Below are 16,375 nucleotides of genomic sequence, written 5' to 3'. Positions count from 1 at the left end.
CAAAAAAGTCACCCTGTGAGCTACCACGGGAACGACCACTGCTGACACCTGGCCCCATCCCAGAAGAAGACACACTGCTGTCCCTCTGACAAATATGATGGAGGCTGGCAGGATTTTGGTCTGTTAGTAAGCCATCATCCAGCTGCCAGCCCCAGAGCAAAGCCGCTGGGTACCAGATTATCTTCAGTGGATGGGTCCCCGGCCACGGGCTGCAGCAGCCAACCTGGCATGGGGGTCAGAGGGAGCTGTGCACGCAGCTTTGGTGGGGAAAAGCAGCCGAAGGCATAAGACCCTGTGTGAGCAGGGGTGGAAACAAGCCCCAGCACAAGGCCTCATCGCCATCGTGGCGAGGGCAGTATGTCCGGAGCCTTCTGACACATAAACATCTTCATCTCTAGAGGGATGGAGAACTGAAGCACTTCGAAGCAGCTGGGCAGCTCTCAGCTTATTTGAGCAAAACTAATCGCAATGATTAATTAAGCCTTAATCACACAGACTTGCTCCTGCTGTGGAAGAGTGGCCTATTATTAATATTAATGAATGTTATTAATTAATAATAATAGTTATTATTCACTCATATGTGGGGGCAGCAGCTCAAATTCATCTGCTAAAAGGCACCCTCAGCAGCAGGGATGTGTTGACTGCACTTCATCCCAGTAGTCCTGACATTCTCCAGAACAGCTCCCATGAAGGGAAGAGCTCAGCCCCAGTGCGTCCCTGTTCCTCAGCAGGGAGGCTGGGGCCGGGGTAGCAGGGTGGCTACTCCACCCTCTCCGCCGCAGGAACGCCAGCTCCTCGGGTTCACCCTCCTTGCTGTGGGACAGGAACCACGCTGTGCGATTTCGGTTGAGTTCAGGTCCATGGGGGCAGGGCAGCCCCGGCTTTGCATCTCGGCAGCGGATACAGGCATCGTGAGCAGGGGTCTGCATCCTTGATGTGTGACATCCCCACCAGCAAAGCCTTGAAGTATACCCTTCATTTTAACCGTGAAGATAAAAACACAGGGACTACAACACGGAACAGGCAGGATTTCGCAGTAAAGCCAAGTGTTCCGACGTGAATTGCAGCTTTCTTGTCATGACAGTTTGGTCCGGGTTTTCAGGATGTGCTCCCGGGCTGGCCAAAACAATTATCCAGGTAAAGAGACTGACTCAAAAAGATTGCTTGTATTTCTAAAAAGGGATTACACACCTTTAAGAAAATTGAAAGATCTTAGCCACGGCCACAAGCAGATGAGAAAGGATGAGATTTCCGGCCAAAAAAAACCACTTTGTGGCGAATTAAGAAACAGGTTTCTAATGCAGTGGCAGTGGGTGTGTGGACATTATCAGTGCAGAACCACACAAGGACACAGCAAGAGGCAGAATATGGAAACTGTGTCAAAACATGACTGGAGGTTACTTGATCTCTCTTTTCCCTGGAGCTATGATTGCCTTTTTGGTAGTTTTTTGGAGGATGCTTGAAGCCCTACTGCACAAACACAGGTCTGCTCACAGGAGCGATGCTTCTCACACGGCAGGGCTCAAGTTGACTTTATGGAAGCAGAGCTTGCCCTCAGTTACCTGAGGTCAGGCAGAGTTGTATTTTCCTTCGGTTTTCCTGCTGTCTACATTATTTCTCAAATCCTTTTTAAAACTGAAAATGCCATGTCCGTAGGGTTACCGCATGCTGATCCGGAGCCTCAGTGAGTCAGGGACTCCCAGGCAGCAGCGAAGGCTCCACGTGAACTGACCCATTTTTGCTCTTAAACACGCAAACGTATGACTCAACATTCTGTTCAACAAGGCAGAGACACCACTCTCCACTAAGGCTGGGAAAGCCACTCCGGCTACTCAAGCGGCAACTCCATGAATGCAAATCAGGTTGGGATAGCCAATAAAAGAATATTGCATCAATTTACTTCACGTCCATGGACACAGATGGGACTTTATAGCTAGCTGCATTCAAGGAATTTGCATTCAATCGCACAAGTGAAAACCATCTCACCAGCGTGGTGAGGTCGAAGCCCGGCGCAGAGCATCCTCTGCGAAAATGAAAGGACTCTGCTTGCCAGGAGTGTGGGTGTGCATGAGGCTGCCCAAGTGCTCTGCCTTCCAAGTATTAATCCCTTATTATCAGTCTGGCAGGGCTGGAGGCATAACAGAGTATTTCACTGGGGCTTTTTTTAACACCGGCTTCAGACATTCTTCGACTCAGAAGGAAGCAGGCAAGGACAGGTGTAACTGGGATAGCAGTAGGTCACTATAGCTCCAGACCCCTCTGTGAGCCCCTGCCCAGCGAGGTCATGGCAAAACTCCCAAACGTGGAACTGAGTCTCCAAATGAGATTCTCCTGCATTTTTACAAAAGCAATTCAAGGCCACTTAAGTGCGTCCATGTAACAAGCAGACAGCTGAGGCACTTGAAAGCTACCAACCCAATTCTCCCAGTGATGTTCATGCTGACAGTAACGGCCAGCACTGTTCTGGTGCCACCTTCAGCAACACTGAGCAGGCATCAGGAAGACAGAAGTGGTACCTCAGACCTGTGCCTTGGGTTCCCTCCTCCAGGCACCCTGGCCCCCTCTTTCCCCAGGCGACTGCTAGCCCACCCAACGGCCATCTGAGCTTTCCCCGGGGGAAGAACATCCTGCTGAACCCCCACCCCATCAAGCAGAACAAAGGTCTCGTTCAGAGCAAGCACGCAGGATCATCACTGGCAAGGACTGCAACTCACAGACCGAGAAAAGGATGGGAAAGAAGCAAAGGCCAGCTGCAGAACCTGCCCAGTCCAAGAAATGCCCATCACCTGCAACGCTTTGGCTGCCAAGGTGAGCCCACAGCTGCTCCCCAACCCCAAATGCATCAGGAAACCCAGGCAAGCTGCACTTCTAAATGAGGGTTCAGTGACAGTGCTTCCGAGGAGCATCCCTCCCCGGGATCAGACAGATCTCTTTACCTGTTAATTGAACTGACGCTGGGCACGGTGTCGTTGTCACACACTCGCTCAGCAAGGAGTCTATCCCTGATCTCCCAGGCAAACATGGTGGGATTTTGGCGTTTGTATTCTGCAATTTTTTCAACGACTTTGGGTGTGGCGACCTTTGGTTTTGATCCTCCAATCACTCCAGGCTTAATACTCCCAGTTTCATAATACCTGGGACAACATCCAAAACAAAGCTTTAGTTATCACAAATAGACAGAGAACATGCTTCGAGATTTATAGAGAAAATAATTTCAAGGTAACCAAACCCCAGCAAATCCTAAGATACATCTTCACTTCCACATACACATTTTCTGCCTATGTAGTGCTTTATCACCTAACAGATTAACTTATAGTAATTGGAATTGGGCCTCAAGATACAATATATGTTTTTCTGTAATAGCAAGACAAAAGAAACAATGCAAGATTAAAGGGCATGCCAGGATCCAAAATTAACTGAAAATGTGTGTTATTAATCAGCAGTACCGGCAATAATAGAAACAAATCACACCAAAGACCACTTTTTGTGCTGGACTCTTTTGTAGCAAATTACTGTTTCTACAGAAACTCTCTGTCATTAATATCTACGTCTTGTTATCATTTCATAGCGAAATGAAGTTAGGTACTGTATTTTATTTGCACCTCTGGGATAAACATGCTGCCATAACTTTTTCCCATTTTATGGTTTTAGCACGCATATCACAGTTTTGAGAGTTAAGTGTTTCTCAAACTGCATCCTTTCTAACGTTAACATTTCTAGTAGTTTCAAGCACAGATTTGAAGGACAAGAGTGCTGCCCTTGCTCTGGAGGGGTCCCAACGGTGTGCAGGTCAGCTTATGTGACCACTCCGTGGCCCTTCCTCAGGAACAGCATCCTTACCCACACCAGCAGCTCTGCCGACCACCACGCCAGGAAAGGCAGAGCCCTGGGTCCCTGAACCCACAGCAACCCGCCAGGCTTCTTCACATGTAAATCACACAGGAGGAACTGCTTTGGATAGCATTGCAACAGTATGTCCCAGCTACATCCCACGTCCTACCGACCTCCCCTTTTAATAAACAAAGCTTTGAAAACGCTGCTAAGAGCAGAAGTCATTTTTGATCCCTGGAGGGACGGAAGGCAGACCAAGAAATGAGATTGTGCTCCTTGGCACTGTCAGGAAGCCCAGCACACGAGGCGCTCTCCCAGACAGGCGCTTCTTTATATCTTGTGAATTTTCGCATGACCGCATGAAAAATAAACCCCATGCCTACCTGCCCCACCTGCCCGGACCCAGCACATCCATTCTGTACAGCGCAGACCGTGAGCCTTTCAACCAGACACCCACTGAGCTGCACAGTCTCAGCAGCTTCAACATGTCCACTCCACACTCTGTGCCTGTATTTCTAATCGGGAGCTCAGAAATGACTCCCAAAGAAGAACATAAAGACTGTTTATTAACGTATTTTCTCCACAGCTACTCGACATGCCCAGTACATGGGGAAAAAAAAGCATTCATTCCCCAATCTTTCCAGCGTGAGCAGAACACAAACGGGCTGCGCAGCCAAAGTCTGTCGCATTGTAACATGCAACCACGTTCATGAAATTCCTGCCAGGCTACCAGTTTTCAATTGTTCCAGGAGAGCTCTGTGTGCAGGGCCTTAAATTCCTTTTAAAGAGACCGCTACCGTGGCGTTTGCGTGTTTTCAGATATTCTGGATGCAGGTGTGGACTCCACCAGTCTCCACAAGCCGTTTAAGCAATACTAGTAATGGAAAGCATCAAGTGTCCGAGATGGATTAACCCTCCCGGTACAGAATCGTGCAGTCATTTAGGTGTCCCCAAACACAGCCTAGCCTGAGGGCAGGATTCAGCTCCCCCCATGCTTCCTGAGGACACGACAAAACAATGGTGAACGCAAACCGTAAACCTACTAGAAACTTGCACCCCTGGCCTCAAAACCTTCACCGCTGGCACCTCTCCCATGAGGAGGGTGTAGGAGGACGCCAGACAATACCATGGAATGCTACCAAACAAAAAGTCACAATTTACTTAGCTCCAGTCAAAACATGCAAGTGTTCTGGGGTGCTTCTCTCCAACAGGGCCTCACTGCGCTGTGACATGGTGGCAACTGCCTCACGATGCTGGACAGCCCAGCTGAGCGTCACATCAGCCAGCAGCTCGGGAAGCTGTGGCCGCGTGTTTTCCACAGCTGACTCACTGCTGTAGTTAAGCCATGATGACAAAATCCCTCGCCACCACCGTGCCGCAGCAGTGGCAAGCTCACTGGGGGGTGACACAAAGCCCTTGGTACCCTCTGGCCAGCAAGACCTCCACCCCCAAATCCTCTAACCACTGCCTACGCACCCGTCCTCGCCACCTTGAGCCCTGCAAAGGCACGCGCACACCAGCGGGAGACATGCCTTGAGCGGGAGGATGCAGGATCGGGCCCAGACCCTTCATCCCCTGCAGCCAAGAGGTCTCGCTATGAGGGGGGGACAACCGTCACCCAGCGACGGCACTGGCATCCCCCCCCTCTTCGCCCTAGCAATGACCCTAGGCACAGTCGAAGGGCCCGCTGGCTGCACAGCATGGGCATCCCTGACTCCCGTCTCCATTTTAAAGGCAAGGACAGCCGCAGTTGGCTTCATTTTACGCACATCAGGGCCCGACCCTTTGCTCCCAGCCAGTTCCCCGTGCAGGTGAAGAGTGGGCACCCCGGCGTTACCCTCTTCTGAGGGGTGAGTTTCGCTTGCACTGCAACTACCGGTTCCCTGCCCCTGAGTGTTTTTTTAAGGCTGTACCAAAACCTGAAAAATTCCCACCAACAACATTCCAAACGTAAGGATTTGTTATGATTCTCATTTTTTCACACACACGAAAACACACACACACACAGAGCTGCAATTACAGTGACATTTTACCCACTGTAATTATTAGTTATGAAAATAATGAGCTATGAAATTCCAATTTATTGTTGACAACTTTAATGACAAAGCTCTGGAGCCTCACTCCCAGCTCTATAGTGCAAATATATCTAACAGTAAACCTATGGAAACTACCAAAAGCAAAACCATCAGACATTTGCCTGGTAGGTAAATAAATTGCCTGTTTCTTAGCTGTGCGCTGGTCCTGACGGCGATCAGTGGAAATTCTGGTGCAGCAGAGAGAATCACCAGCCAAGCCATGCCAGCCACGAGCAGGAGCCCATGCCGGCAGCAGATGCAAAGCAATATCCCAGTGAAACAGCCCATGATGGGCAGGCAGGTTTCAGATATGGAAAGTTTTCCTCTCTAGAATAGCAAATGCATCAGCATCCTCAAACCTACGCCGGGAGGAACGCATGTAGCTTGCAGGCAGAACGTTATCCCCCTGTAAATGAAGGCCTGAGAGAAAAAGCGGGGATACTGAGAGCAACCGGCACGCTGGACCACGCGGCTCCCTAAAATCATGCCATGCGGGGCTGTGCGGGCAGATTTCCATTTCCCAGTTAGGGCAAGTACAGGTAGGAGGGGGCTATGGAGAAAAGAGTGCCAAGAGCTACGAAACCTGGGGCCTGTGCTGTGCCAAGTCAGTCTGCTGCTGAACACTTAAATGGCCATTGCAAGATCATAAATGTTGCTAACCCAAGCAGATCCTCTGCATGATACTACCCAAAAAAATTGCTTTAACAGGCTTTGCAGCTATGCTATGTCCAGGAAAGCGAAGTGCGTCAAAATTGGAAAAGAAAAAGATTGTAAAAATGAAAACAGCGAGAGTAAAATGCCAAACAATGAAGTTAACTGTGAAAGTTCAGTAAATAGTTCAGGAATTAACTTTTCCGGATTATCAAGAAAAAGATATTCTAACAAAAAAAAAAAAAATGTTTTCCTTAACATAACTTGCCCAAGTACCTTAGAATACCTGGGGTCCAAAACCCTTTTAACACATATATTTTTTTACAAAAAATATGTTCAGATTTGTTCACGAGATACAAAGAAGCAAGCATGGCATTTTTTACCTGAATCTCTGTCACTTTTTAAAATGAAATCAGGCAAATACATGAATTTAGAGTTTAATTTGCTGTTGCCATAGTGGTTCGAGCAGCTGCAGCCTGAGCAGAGGGCTGCTCCCTAAATAGCCAGAATTAAGATGGTTAACAGTTACTCATGGTGTTCTGTGTTCTAATTAAGAACATATTCCAGCACAAGAGTGCAAAAATATGTTGAATTAAACAGTGGGACAGATTGCAGAACAGCCTGTGGGAATGAATGCATGGCAATGCTGATGCAATATATAAAGGTATTATTGCGAAAAAGAGAGTCCTCTTCAGAAAGCAAAACAAGCAACTTCCACAACTTTTTTTTTTTTTTTCATTTTACTAAAGATGACTCCCAGATTTATTCTACTTCTTCAGAACAGACAGGTGCAGGACATACGCCATATATATAGCAAATATACCCCACATGGCATTTTGCACTTTCTGTTACAATTACCTATGAGAAACCCTGAAAGGGGCAAACCAGACGTATGAATGATGGCACTTTTTTCCCACACCAGGCATATAAAACCACGTGAGCGGTCATGAAGCCCCTCTCCTCACTGGACCAGTTTCCTGAGGTTTCTACTATTGTCCATTTCTTTGCAGCCTTCAATTCAGGGACCGGCACTGACACTTTTTCTCTTGACAGACACAGAAGGATTCATCATCCCCCCTTTACCTGCCAAGTATTTTGCTGACGCAGCCATGGCTGACACGGAGCTGCCGGGAGATGTCACACGGTCGGACCCCTTGGTGGGCGAGCTCCACGATCCTTTGGCGAACCACATCTGGGAGGGGGCGGCCATTCACAAAAACACCCCCCAGCTGATTGACGCCTCCATGTCCTGAAACACACAGGGGAGGGGGGAAAAGGGCAGGAGAAGAAGAGCTGTGTGAGAATTTCAGGGCAGAACCCCCAGACCCAGCACTCCCCAGCGCTGGACATCGTTTCCCCAGCGTTGCTCCGACCTCCGGCTGCTTTTCCCCGGGCGCTGCAGGACCCGACGCGCAGAGGTGGTCATGGCCGCGCTGCCTGCGCCGCCGCAATGCCACTCGCCGGAGGGGAGGACTCTCCTGCCTGAAGGCAGATCGAGCCCCAAGTGGAAAGAAAATGGCCATGGGGAACCATGCAGCCATGCCCAGCTCCCCGCACGTGGGCATCCCAAAACCAGCAGCTGCCCTGGCCCGACTGTGGGCTCCACAGGGGCAGGCCTGGTGCTGCCCCGTGGAGATGAGGCTGCTTGGGAGCCTCTGGTGAGGAAATCGGATGAAAATAAGGCTGGGTGATCGCTCAGACTCCAGGCTATTTATGTCTGAGCACAGAAGGAGACTACCTGAAATGAAATACATAGGGGTTGTGGGTTTTTTTTTTTTTCTAGATGCCTTGACTTCATCGAGAAAAAAAAAAAAACCAACAACAAAAAAAAAAGCATGATTTCCGCTCTTACAATTTACAGCAGTCTTGGAAGATATTATGATCCCACAAATGAAACATGAACAGTCAGGCAAGCCCGGTATATTATTCCTTTTTGAGCAGATTTGCACTGTTCACCTTTAGCAAGGTGAATCAAGTATCTGGCGAAAACGGGACCCACCTGAATAGGAGTGAAACTGTGTAAAACTCATGAACACGCCATAATCCCACATACCAAGTGAGGTAATTTAATTAACCCTCGTGTTGTTAATCATTCAAACTACTTAGATTACAGAGGAGTGCAGAAGCTGAAAACAAGCAATAGGGGAAATATGGATGCCAATTCCAAAACAAAAATAATACAGAAAATCTATCTGCACAGGGCTTGAATAGGCTGGCAAGCCAAATGCCTCAGTGTTTAAAAGAAAAATTACTATATAGACCTATTTTTATTTAAATGCAGTCATTTCACCATTGATAAACCGCTGTCAAACTTCGCAAACACCTTCTATAACTGTCAGAACACATAATGAAATCCACATGAAGGACATGACTGCTAAAGCCAGCTAAAGCCTGTGGCAAGCAGACAAGTGTCTGCTCTGCCTTCATCAATGCGAGATGCAGACCTCTGCCAGTGGCTGAGCTGACCCCAGGCTCGTGCATCCCTCCTGCAGTCCCAGAGAGCAGGGGAGCAGATCCCGGGCACCGAGGCTGCCTTCAGCCACCCTGCCCAAGGCCACGCTGGGGCTGGGATGATGCTGCAGCTGGAGCCGGGACAACTCAACGGCAGAGGCGAAGAGGAGCAGCCCCGAAACGCTGCAGTGAACGAGACCTCGGGCTTCTCCCCTACTAGTGGCTTTGATTGTACAAAATCACGCACAGCGCATTCAATCTGACCGGCAAGGTCCGGTGGTGGAGGTCAGGGAAGGGGAGAGGGAAGAAGAGGAGGAAAGAAGGAAAGGGATGGGAAAGGAAGGAAGGGGAGAGAAGAAAGAGAGAAAGAGCAAGCAAGTGGAAGAAAGCAAAAGAAAGAAAGGAAAGGAAAGGGAAAGACGGAAAGAAAAGAAAGGAAGCATTAAGACATGTCTTTCCTTAGGGAAAGGGCCGATTCTCACCCCGTAGCTCTCAGCCCCCAGGAGGCCGGCGGAGCCCGGGCCTGCCCAGGCTGAGAGCATCTGACCCTCCAGCCGCCGGGGGAACAAAGACCGGGGCCGCCGCCGCCCCTCCCGCCGGGGGACCCCTCCACAAACCCGCCACCGTCTCGAAAAGCGGCCCCGGCGCCTGGGCCGGCTCCCCGCCCGCTCGGGGTCCCCTTCACCAGCTGCCGCGCTCCCCGGACGACTGCGGCCGCCGGAGTCCCCGTCAGGCCGGGGGACTTCGAGAGGCGAGGCGGGGGGCACGGGGCTCAAGCCCCCGGCCCGCCGCACTGACGGGGGAGCGCGGTCGTTGCGCTGCTCCGCTCCCCCCTCCGCAGCTCGGAGCCCCGCCGCGGAGAGCGGGGACGGGGCGAGAGCCGGAGGCGCTTCCCGGCGGGGGGCGAGCCCGAGGGCGCAGGGGCCGGAGCCCCGGGGCTGCGGCGGGCAGGGAAGCGGGTGTCCGAACGGCGGCCGGTTCCGGGGAGCCGCCCGCGGAGGGGTCAGGGCTGCCCCGGCTGCGTGTGTCCCCCCCCCCCCGCCAGCGCCCGGGACGGCGGTGGGCCCGGGCTGTGCCCACGCGGGACGAGGAAGTCGCGGGGACCGCGGGGGTGCCAGAAGGGGCCAAGGTCCCATTCGGGACCGACCGGGCACCGGCCGCCGTGCCCCGGGCTGCGCCGCCGGCCCCGCTCGCCCTGCCGGCGGCAGCCCCCCGCCGCTCCCCGGCTCCCCCGCCCTCCTCCGCCGCGTTTCACCGGGGTCGCCTCCCCCCTTCCCCCCCCCACCCCCGACTCCCCCGGGGAGCCGCGGCTCCGGAGATCGTTTGACGGCGAAGGGCCCCGGGGGTTCCCCCGCTGCGGCCGAGGCCCAGATCGAAGACCGGCGTTTTGGTTTGGGGATTTTTTTTTTTTCCCTTCTGTTTTGCCCCGAAATTTCTGCGGAAGGTATCGATTTCCCACGGCTGGCCATAATGCAGGGCGCCGCTGAAACCCCCGCGGCAGCCCCCGCCCAGGGCGTCCGGCCCCCCGCGGGCCCCGGGTCCGAGAGCGCCGCGTCCCGATCGTCCCCCGCGACCGGGCGGGAACGAGTGCCCCGCGTCGCCCCCCCTCCCCCCCACGCATCCCGCACGGCGGGCTTGCCGTCCGTAAAGTTCGCCTTTAAAAAAAAAAAAATAAATACATAAATTCAACACACAAAAAAAGCCGTGATAGGGTTCAACGACGGGAGAGAAATAAACGCGGATTTAAAACGCCGTGTTGCGCGGGGAGGAAAGTCCGTTTGCACGGGGGCGGCAGATGCCCGTTACCGGCTGCTATCCCGGCCCCGGATACCTCCCGAAACCGTGTGACGGACGGAGGGAGAAGGCAGCGGCCGGATGAACAGCGATCGAGGCGAAGACGGAGGAAGGGAGATTTCCAGCCCTTATGCTGGTTGGTTTATCTCGCAAACAAATTTCTTTTAGCTAAAAGGCTGCGGCGCACCAGGAAATGAGGTTAGTTCTACCTTAAATTTCCTCGCAATCTTTCGCCGTAATGCAGCGTTTAACTCACCGTGAGAGAAGATGTCATTTCGCATAACACTGTGCTAATGGATAAGTCTTCCCCGACCTCTCAAGCACAACAAATCTCAGGCAAGCCCGTCGCGCACGACCTGTTAACCAGTTCTGCTGCCCGCTCGTCTGCCACCGCGCTGCCCGACGCGGAGCTCGCCACGGGATTGCTACGCTTTTCTTTGGGTGATTAAAAAAAAAAATCAAAAATAAAATAAGAAAGAAATAAAGAAACTCTTCCCTCCAGCCCCGCTCCGTGCTCTTCGCATTTTTTTGCCTTTTGTTGTTGTTGTTTTTTTTAATTAACGAATATCAAAATGTTGAAATAGAGAGCATATCGTATAGCAAACTTTTCCGTTCCTCGGAAATACCGGGTGGCTTTCTTCCCACATATTCGATTTAGGAGGAAACAAACAAAAAAAATCCCAAACAACAACAATAAAAAAAATCAACACACAAACAAAACACACACACACATATATATATATATATACACAAAAGCATGCGTGCATATACACAGACACACGCAGTTAAGCGTGCGTGTGCACCTATCTATGCACGGGAAAATAAACCTCGGACAACCCCTCAGCATCCCGCCGCCGTCCATCCACCGGCAAAGCCACCCCCGACACCCCGCCGGCCTTCCCGAAGGGCCACGGCGGCTGCAGGCGGGTGACCCGGGGCCGGGGGGAGGCGGCAGAGCAGCGCCGCGCCCCGGAGCCAGCATCAGCCTCGGACCATCGTTTGTCCGGAGCCCCGGGGCAGGCGGGGAGAGGTGGCCCCGGTGGCCCCGTCCGCGATCGCGCAGGGCCCGTCGCAGCCGTGTCAGAGAAGTTGAACTAGCAGCCTACTTACTATGCATTGCTGCAAACGGGTCGTGCTTACAGTGTATTTCCATCGGAGCGGTCCGGGCCGGGGCGGCCTCGCCGAGCAGACTTCGATTCGCCGGCGGCGCTCGGGTTTGGGGCTGGGGAGAGGGGTGGGTAGGAAGCGCGGGGAAACAGCCGGAGACCGGAAAAAAAAAAAAAAAGAAGAAAAAAGAAAAAAAAAGAAAAAAAAAGAAAAAAGTAAAGAAAAAATCCCCCAAAAAGGCAAAAATAAATACAAAAAAAAAAGCCCCAAGAGTCCCGCCCGGAGCGGGGTCGCGGTATCCGACAGCACCGGCCGACTGCGGCTCCCCGCGCCGCTCGCCACGTCCGGGGACTCGGGAGGGGAGGGGGGTGAAAAGGGAGGGGGGGGCGGCGAGTAGCGGCCGCCCTGGACTGCGCCTATGCCCCCGGCCGCTCCCCGGGCGGCCACCGGCGAGCCGCAGCACCCGCCTCCCGGCTCCGAGGCGGTGCTGGGCGCGGAGGGGGCGGGCGTCTCGGTCCGGCGACCGGGAGCCCGGCGCTCCCTGCCCGACGGCTCTTTGTGCTGGCGGCACCAGCGGCTGCGCGGCGGCCTGGACGGGCGGCAGCGGGGACGGGCGTCCCGTCCGCGGGGCTCGGTCCCGGGGCGGCGGCGGTGCGCTCCGCCTGTGCCGCCCCCCGCCGCGCCGCTCGCAGCAACTCGCGGAGCCGGGCGGGGCGGCGGTGGTGCGAGGGGAGCGGCGGGGGAAGGTGTGCGAGAGGGCGGGGAGCGGGGCGGGGGCCGGGCTCGCCTCGCCTCGCCGCGGCCCCGCGGGACCGAGGCGCCCCGTCAGCGGCCGCCGTCCGACCTGGGGAGCCGGCGCGGCGCGCCCATCCCCATCGCCGCCGCCGCCGCCCGCCGGGCCGCGGGGCCGCCGCCGCCGCCGCCCCTCCCCGCTCGCCGTCGGCCTCCGGGCTCGCCGGGGCGGCGCGGCGCCTGGCTGGCTCGGGCGGTGCGCCCGGCGCGCTGCCGGCCCGCGGCGGGCGGCGGGGGTTGTGGCGGGCGAGGAGGGCGGGGGCGGGGGCGGGCCGGCGCGGGGGCGCGCGGGGGCGGGGCGGGGGGCTCCGCCGGTTGCCGCGGGCACCGCCCCGGGACCGCGCCCCGCCGCCCCCCGGCCTCGCCCCGCGACCGGACTGCGCGGCTCAGCGCGCCCGCGGAGACGGCGCGGCGGGTGGCGCTTCAGCACCGCCCGGCTGGACAGCGGCGGGCCGGCAGCGGGCGGCGCCCGCCCGTCACTCACCGCCCCGGCCAATCGCAAAAGTTAACTTGACGGCGCCCCGTATTGGCCGCCGGGCGGCGCCGACGGCCATTGGCGGGAGAGGGGCCAATGGGGGCGGGGGGCGTGGCTGCACGCCCCCACTGGGCGGTGCAGGGCGGAGGCTCAGCCATGCGAGACCGTGGAGGGAAGGGGGAGGGCTCCGGGGGGGCGGGCCCCGCCTCCCGGGGCCGTGGGCGCGGGACCCCCGACGGGTGGATGGAGCATCCCAGGGCTGGGGGATCCTCGACGGCGGGACGGCGCGTCCCGCGAACGCGAGTCAGCCGGCAAGCCCGAGGGAGCTTCCCGAGGCTGTCGGTCTCCCCGGCGGCCGGACGGCGCGTCCAGGGGCCGTGTGTCCCCGATGGCCCCCGGCCCCGGCAGCCCGGGCAGTGGGTGAGGACGCAGAAGGCCGCGGGCGGGGGCTGGTGTCGGGGTCTCGGTCTCCGCCCGCCCGCTCCCTCCGCCGTCGCGGCGGGGCCCGACGGCCCTAGGGGGAGACCGCCGCCTCCGGGGCCGAAGGTGTGCCGCTCCGGTCGCTGAAACGCGGGTCCTGACACCCGGTTGCGCCGGCCTCCGCTTGCGGTGGCTGCGGACCGGGCCAGAAATTCAGGGTCTCTTCCCCCTGTCCGCGTCTGTCCCGCCGCGGGTCAGCGTGGGGGCACGGCAGAGTCCAGCCGAGCCACATCCCCCACCCTCGGCCCCGCCGGGGGCCTGCCGCCCCGCCGAGGGCGCCGGAGTCCCGTCTCCCCGGGCAGCCGCCGCAGGGCCGGGGCCGTGGAAGGCGCTGTCTGCCGGCCGCTCCCAGGGGAGCGCCGCCCCCTTCCCCCGCCGCCGCTGCACCCACGGCCCACGTCCTCGGGGCCCCGGCGGCGGCAGGGCCGGGCCGGGCCCCCCCTAGGCGGCGGCGCTGGGCGGGTGAGCGAGGGGCGAGTTTTCGTTGAACGCGAAACTCCCGGGCGCGGCCGTGCAGCCGCAGCCGCCGCCGCGGGGACGGGACGGGACAGGGTGGGGGGTGGAGGTCCGGCCGGGCCGGGAGCCGTCGGGGGTCGACCCTCCCGCCCCCCCCGCAGCTCGACGCCTCGACCCGAGGGAGATGTCGGGGTTGGGGCGGGGGCTAGGGGGGGGGCGCCGGCCTGGCTGGAACGAGGAGGGCGGGAGGCGCGGCACCCCCCCCGCCTGGTCTTCATCGGCCTCCCTCCTCCTTCTCCCCCCGCGCGGGGCACCACGGGTGAAGCCTCCCCCCGGACCGACACCCCGCGGGGATGCGGCGGCACCGGCGGTTCCCGCGGCGGGAGAGGCCTCAGGGCGCCGCGCTGCCCGCCCCGGGCTGAGCTGCCGGTACCGCCGCCCCCGGCCCCCCCTCTTCGCCCCCGGCCGCTCCCGCCGCGCGGGGCGTGCGGCGCGCCGCCATGAAATGCTTTATCGATTAAACGATTATTCAGGCGATTTAACTAATAAAAGTCCCCATCGATTGCTTCGGAATTGCATTTCGCCGCTGCGCCGCGAGGCCGCCTCGGCACCCGCACCCACCGCCGGCCCCACGGCCACGCCGCCGCCGCGCTCCCCGCCGGGACGAGGCTCTCCCCGGCCCTCTCGCCGGTCTCCGATACCGACGCCCTCGCTCTCCCGGCCCCAGCCGCGGGGCCGGCGGGCGGACACCCAGGCGGCCCTCGCCGCCGGCGCGAGGCCCCTCCGCGGGACACGGCGGGTCCCGGCAGCCCCCCCCCGCGCAGCCCCGAATGCCCCAGAGGCAGCCGGCCCCGGCCCCGCCGCGCCCGACCCTGCCCCGGGCGGCGGCTCACGCGTAACCGGCCGCGGCGGCTGGTCTCGGCGTCGCCACGGCCCCCCCCCCCCCCCCCCCGGCCTCTAGCCCGCGTCCCACCTGTGCGGCCAGCCCGGGGGGTCCCGTAGGTTTTCTCCAACTCCATCCCGGGTTGTCGGGGCTTGGGGAGACGAGCAGCGAGAAAAGTTTCCACGTCGTGTTGCTATAGCCTTCCCTTTCCTTCTTTTTTCCTTCTTCTCTTCGTTTCTTTTCTCCTCGTGTTTCCTTGTTTTGTTTTCTCCTTTTCTTTTTTCTTACCTTTTTTCTTTCTTTTCCTTTCTTTTCCTTTTTTATTTTCTCTTTTCCTGTCTTTTCTTTCTTGTCGTCTTTTCTTTCTTATTCTTCTTTATTTTCTTTATTTTCTTCTTCTTATTTTCTTTTTTCTTTTTTTTTTTTTATTTTTTTAAGGAGCTCTCGCAGGTTGGAATAATTCAACTCTTCCGCTCCCCGCCGAGCTTTTGCAGCTGATCACTGAGCTGAAACTAAACGTTTTAGGTGGAAAAAAGCCTCTGAAGGAACCGTGAAATGATTAAGAAAGTAAAGAGCTCCTCGCCATGTGAGATCATGTCCTGTTCTCTAAAACATCACAAGATGTCCCCAGACGCAGCCAAGAAAACCCAAGAAAACTCTTTGACATCTGTTGTAGCAGGAATCAAAGTTTGCTCGCAGCCAGCCGCCCCCCGAGCGCTCCGGCGGCTGCTGCAGGGCGGCGGCGGCGGCGGCGGCGGCGGTGGCGTAGGCACCTGCCCGCTCTGCCCCCACCCGTCCAACCCCTCACCAACTTTTCAGCAGAACCGACTTCCCCTTCCCGGGCCGGGAGGTGACGCCGCAAGCCCCGGCGCTGCGCTCCCTGCCGGGCCGGGCCGGGCCGCAGCGGGGGCGGGACGGGGACCTGCCTGCCAGAGCCTGGGGGACGGCGGAGACACCCCCGGCGCCGGCATCGCCCCCTGCCCTGCCCTGGCCTTCGCCCCCGGCGGAGGGAAAAGACCTTAAGCCGGGGCGCAGCCCGGGGGCGAGCGGCCCGACGGAGGTGCCGGTGGGGAGGAGGGGGCTGGGCTGGGATTTCCCGGCCCTGGGTGCAGGGGACTGCTGGGGTTCCCCCCACCCCCCGCACCTCCCGTTTGCATGGCGGCCTCCAACCGGTGCCGAGCCGCGGCTGCAGACCCACGGCCGCGTCCCGGAGGCCTCGGCGGCGCCGGTGAGGGCGGGGAGAGGAGATTTCACGAGGCCTGATCGTTCCCAGATTTATTTTTCAGCAAAGCGATTGGGGGGGGAGGCTGTGTTTAAAAAAAGTAACGGCGCGGCTTTTCGCAAGGAACGAAATCAACACCAGCCCCACACGGTATCTGC

General features: G+C 57.5%; 1 protein-coding gene across 7 annotated transcripts in view; it reads right to left on the bottom strand.

Moving 5' to 3' along the window:
- Nucleotides 1-15,137, bottom strand: part of PAX5 (paired box 5) — a 132,249-nt gene extending 117,112 nt beyond the window's left edge. For 4 of the 7 annotated variants that reach the window (XM_037373763.1, XM_037373764.1, XM_037373766.1 and 1 more), the window contains exons 1-3: nt 15,086-15,137; nt 7,641-7,806; nt 2,937-3,134 (exon numbers count right to left, since the gene is read on the bottom strand). In XM_037373763.1, the coding sequence (XP_037229660.1) occupies nt 2,937-3,134; nt 7,641-7,806; nt 15,086-15,131 (410 nt within the window). In that variant the 5' untranslated portion in view covers nt 15,132-15,137. Of the gene's footprint in view, nt 1-2,936; nt 3,135-7,640; nt 7,807-11,912; nt 11,956-15,085 lie in introns of those variants that run through there. The other 3 variants (XM_037373762.1, XM_037373765.1, XM_037373769.1) reach the window with 2 other exon arrangements.
- Between the last annotated feature and the right edge of the window lie 1,238 nt (nt 15,138-16,375).

The sequence above is a fragment of the Falco rusticolus genome, chromosome Z (genome assembly GCF_015220075.1).
Source record: "Falco rusticolus isolate bFalRus1 chromosome Z, bFalRus1.pri, whole genome shotgun sequence".
NCBI lineage: Eukaryota > Metazoa > Chordata > Aves > Falconiformes > Falconidae > Falco > Falco rusticolus.
This window is presented reverse-complemented; position numbering and strand designations above follow the sequence as displayed.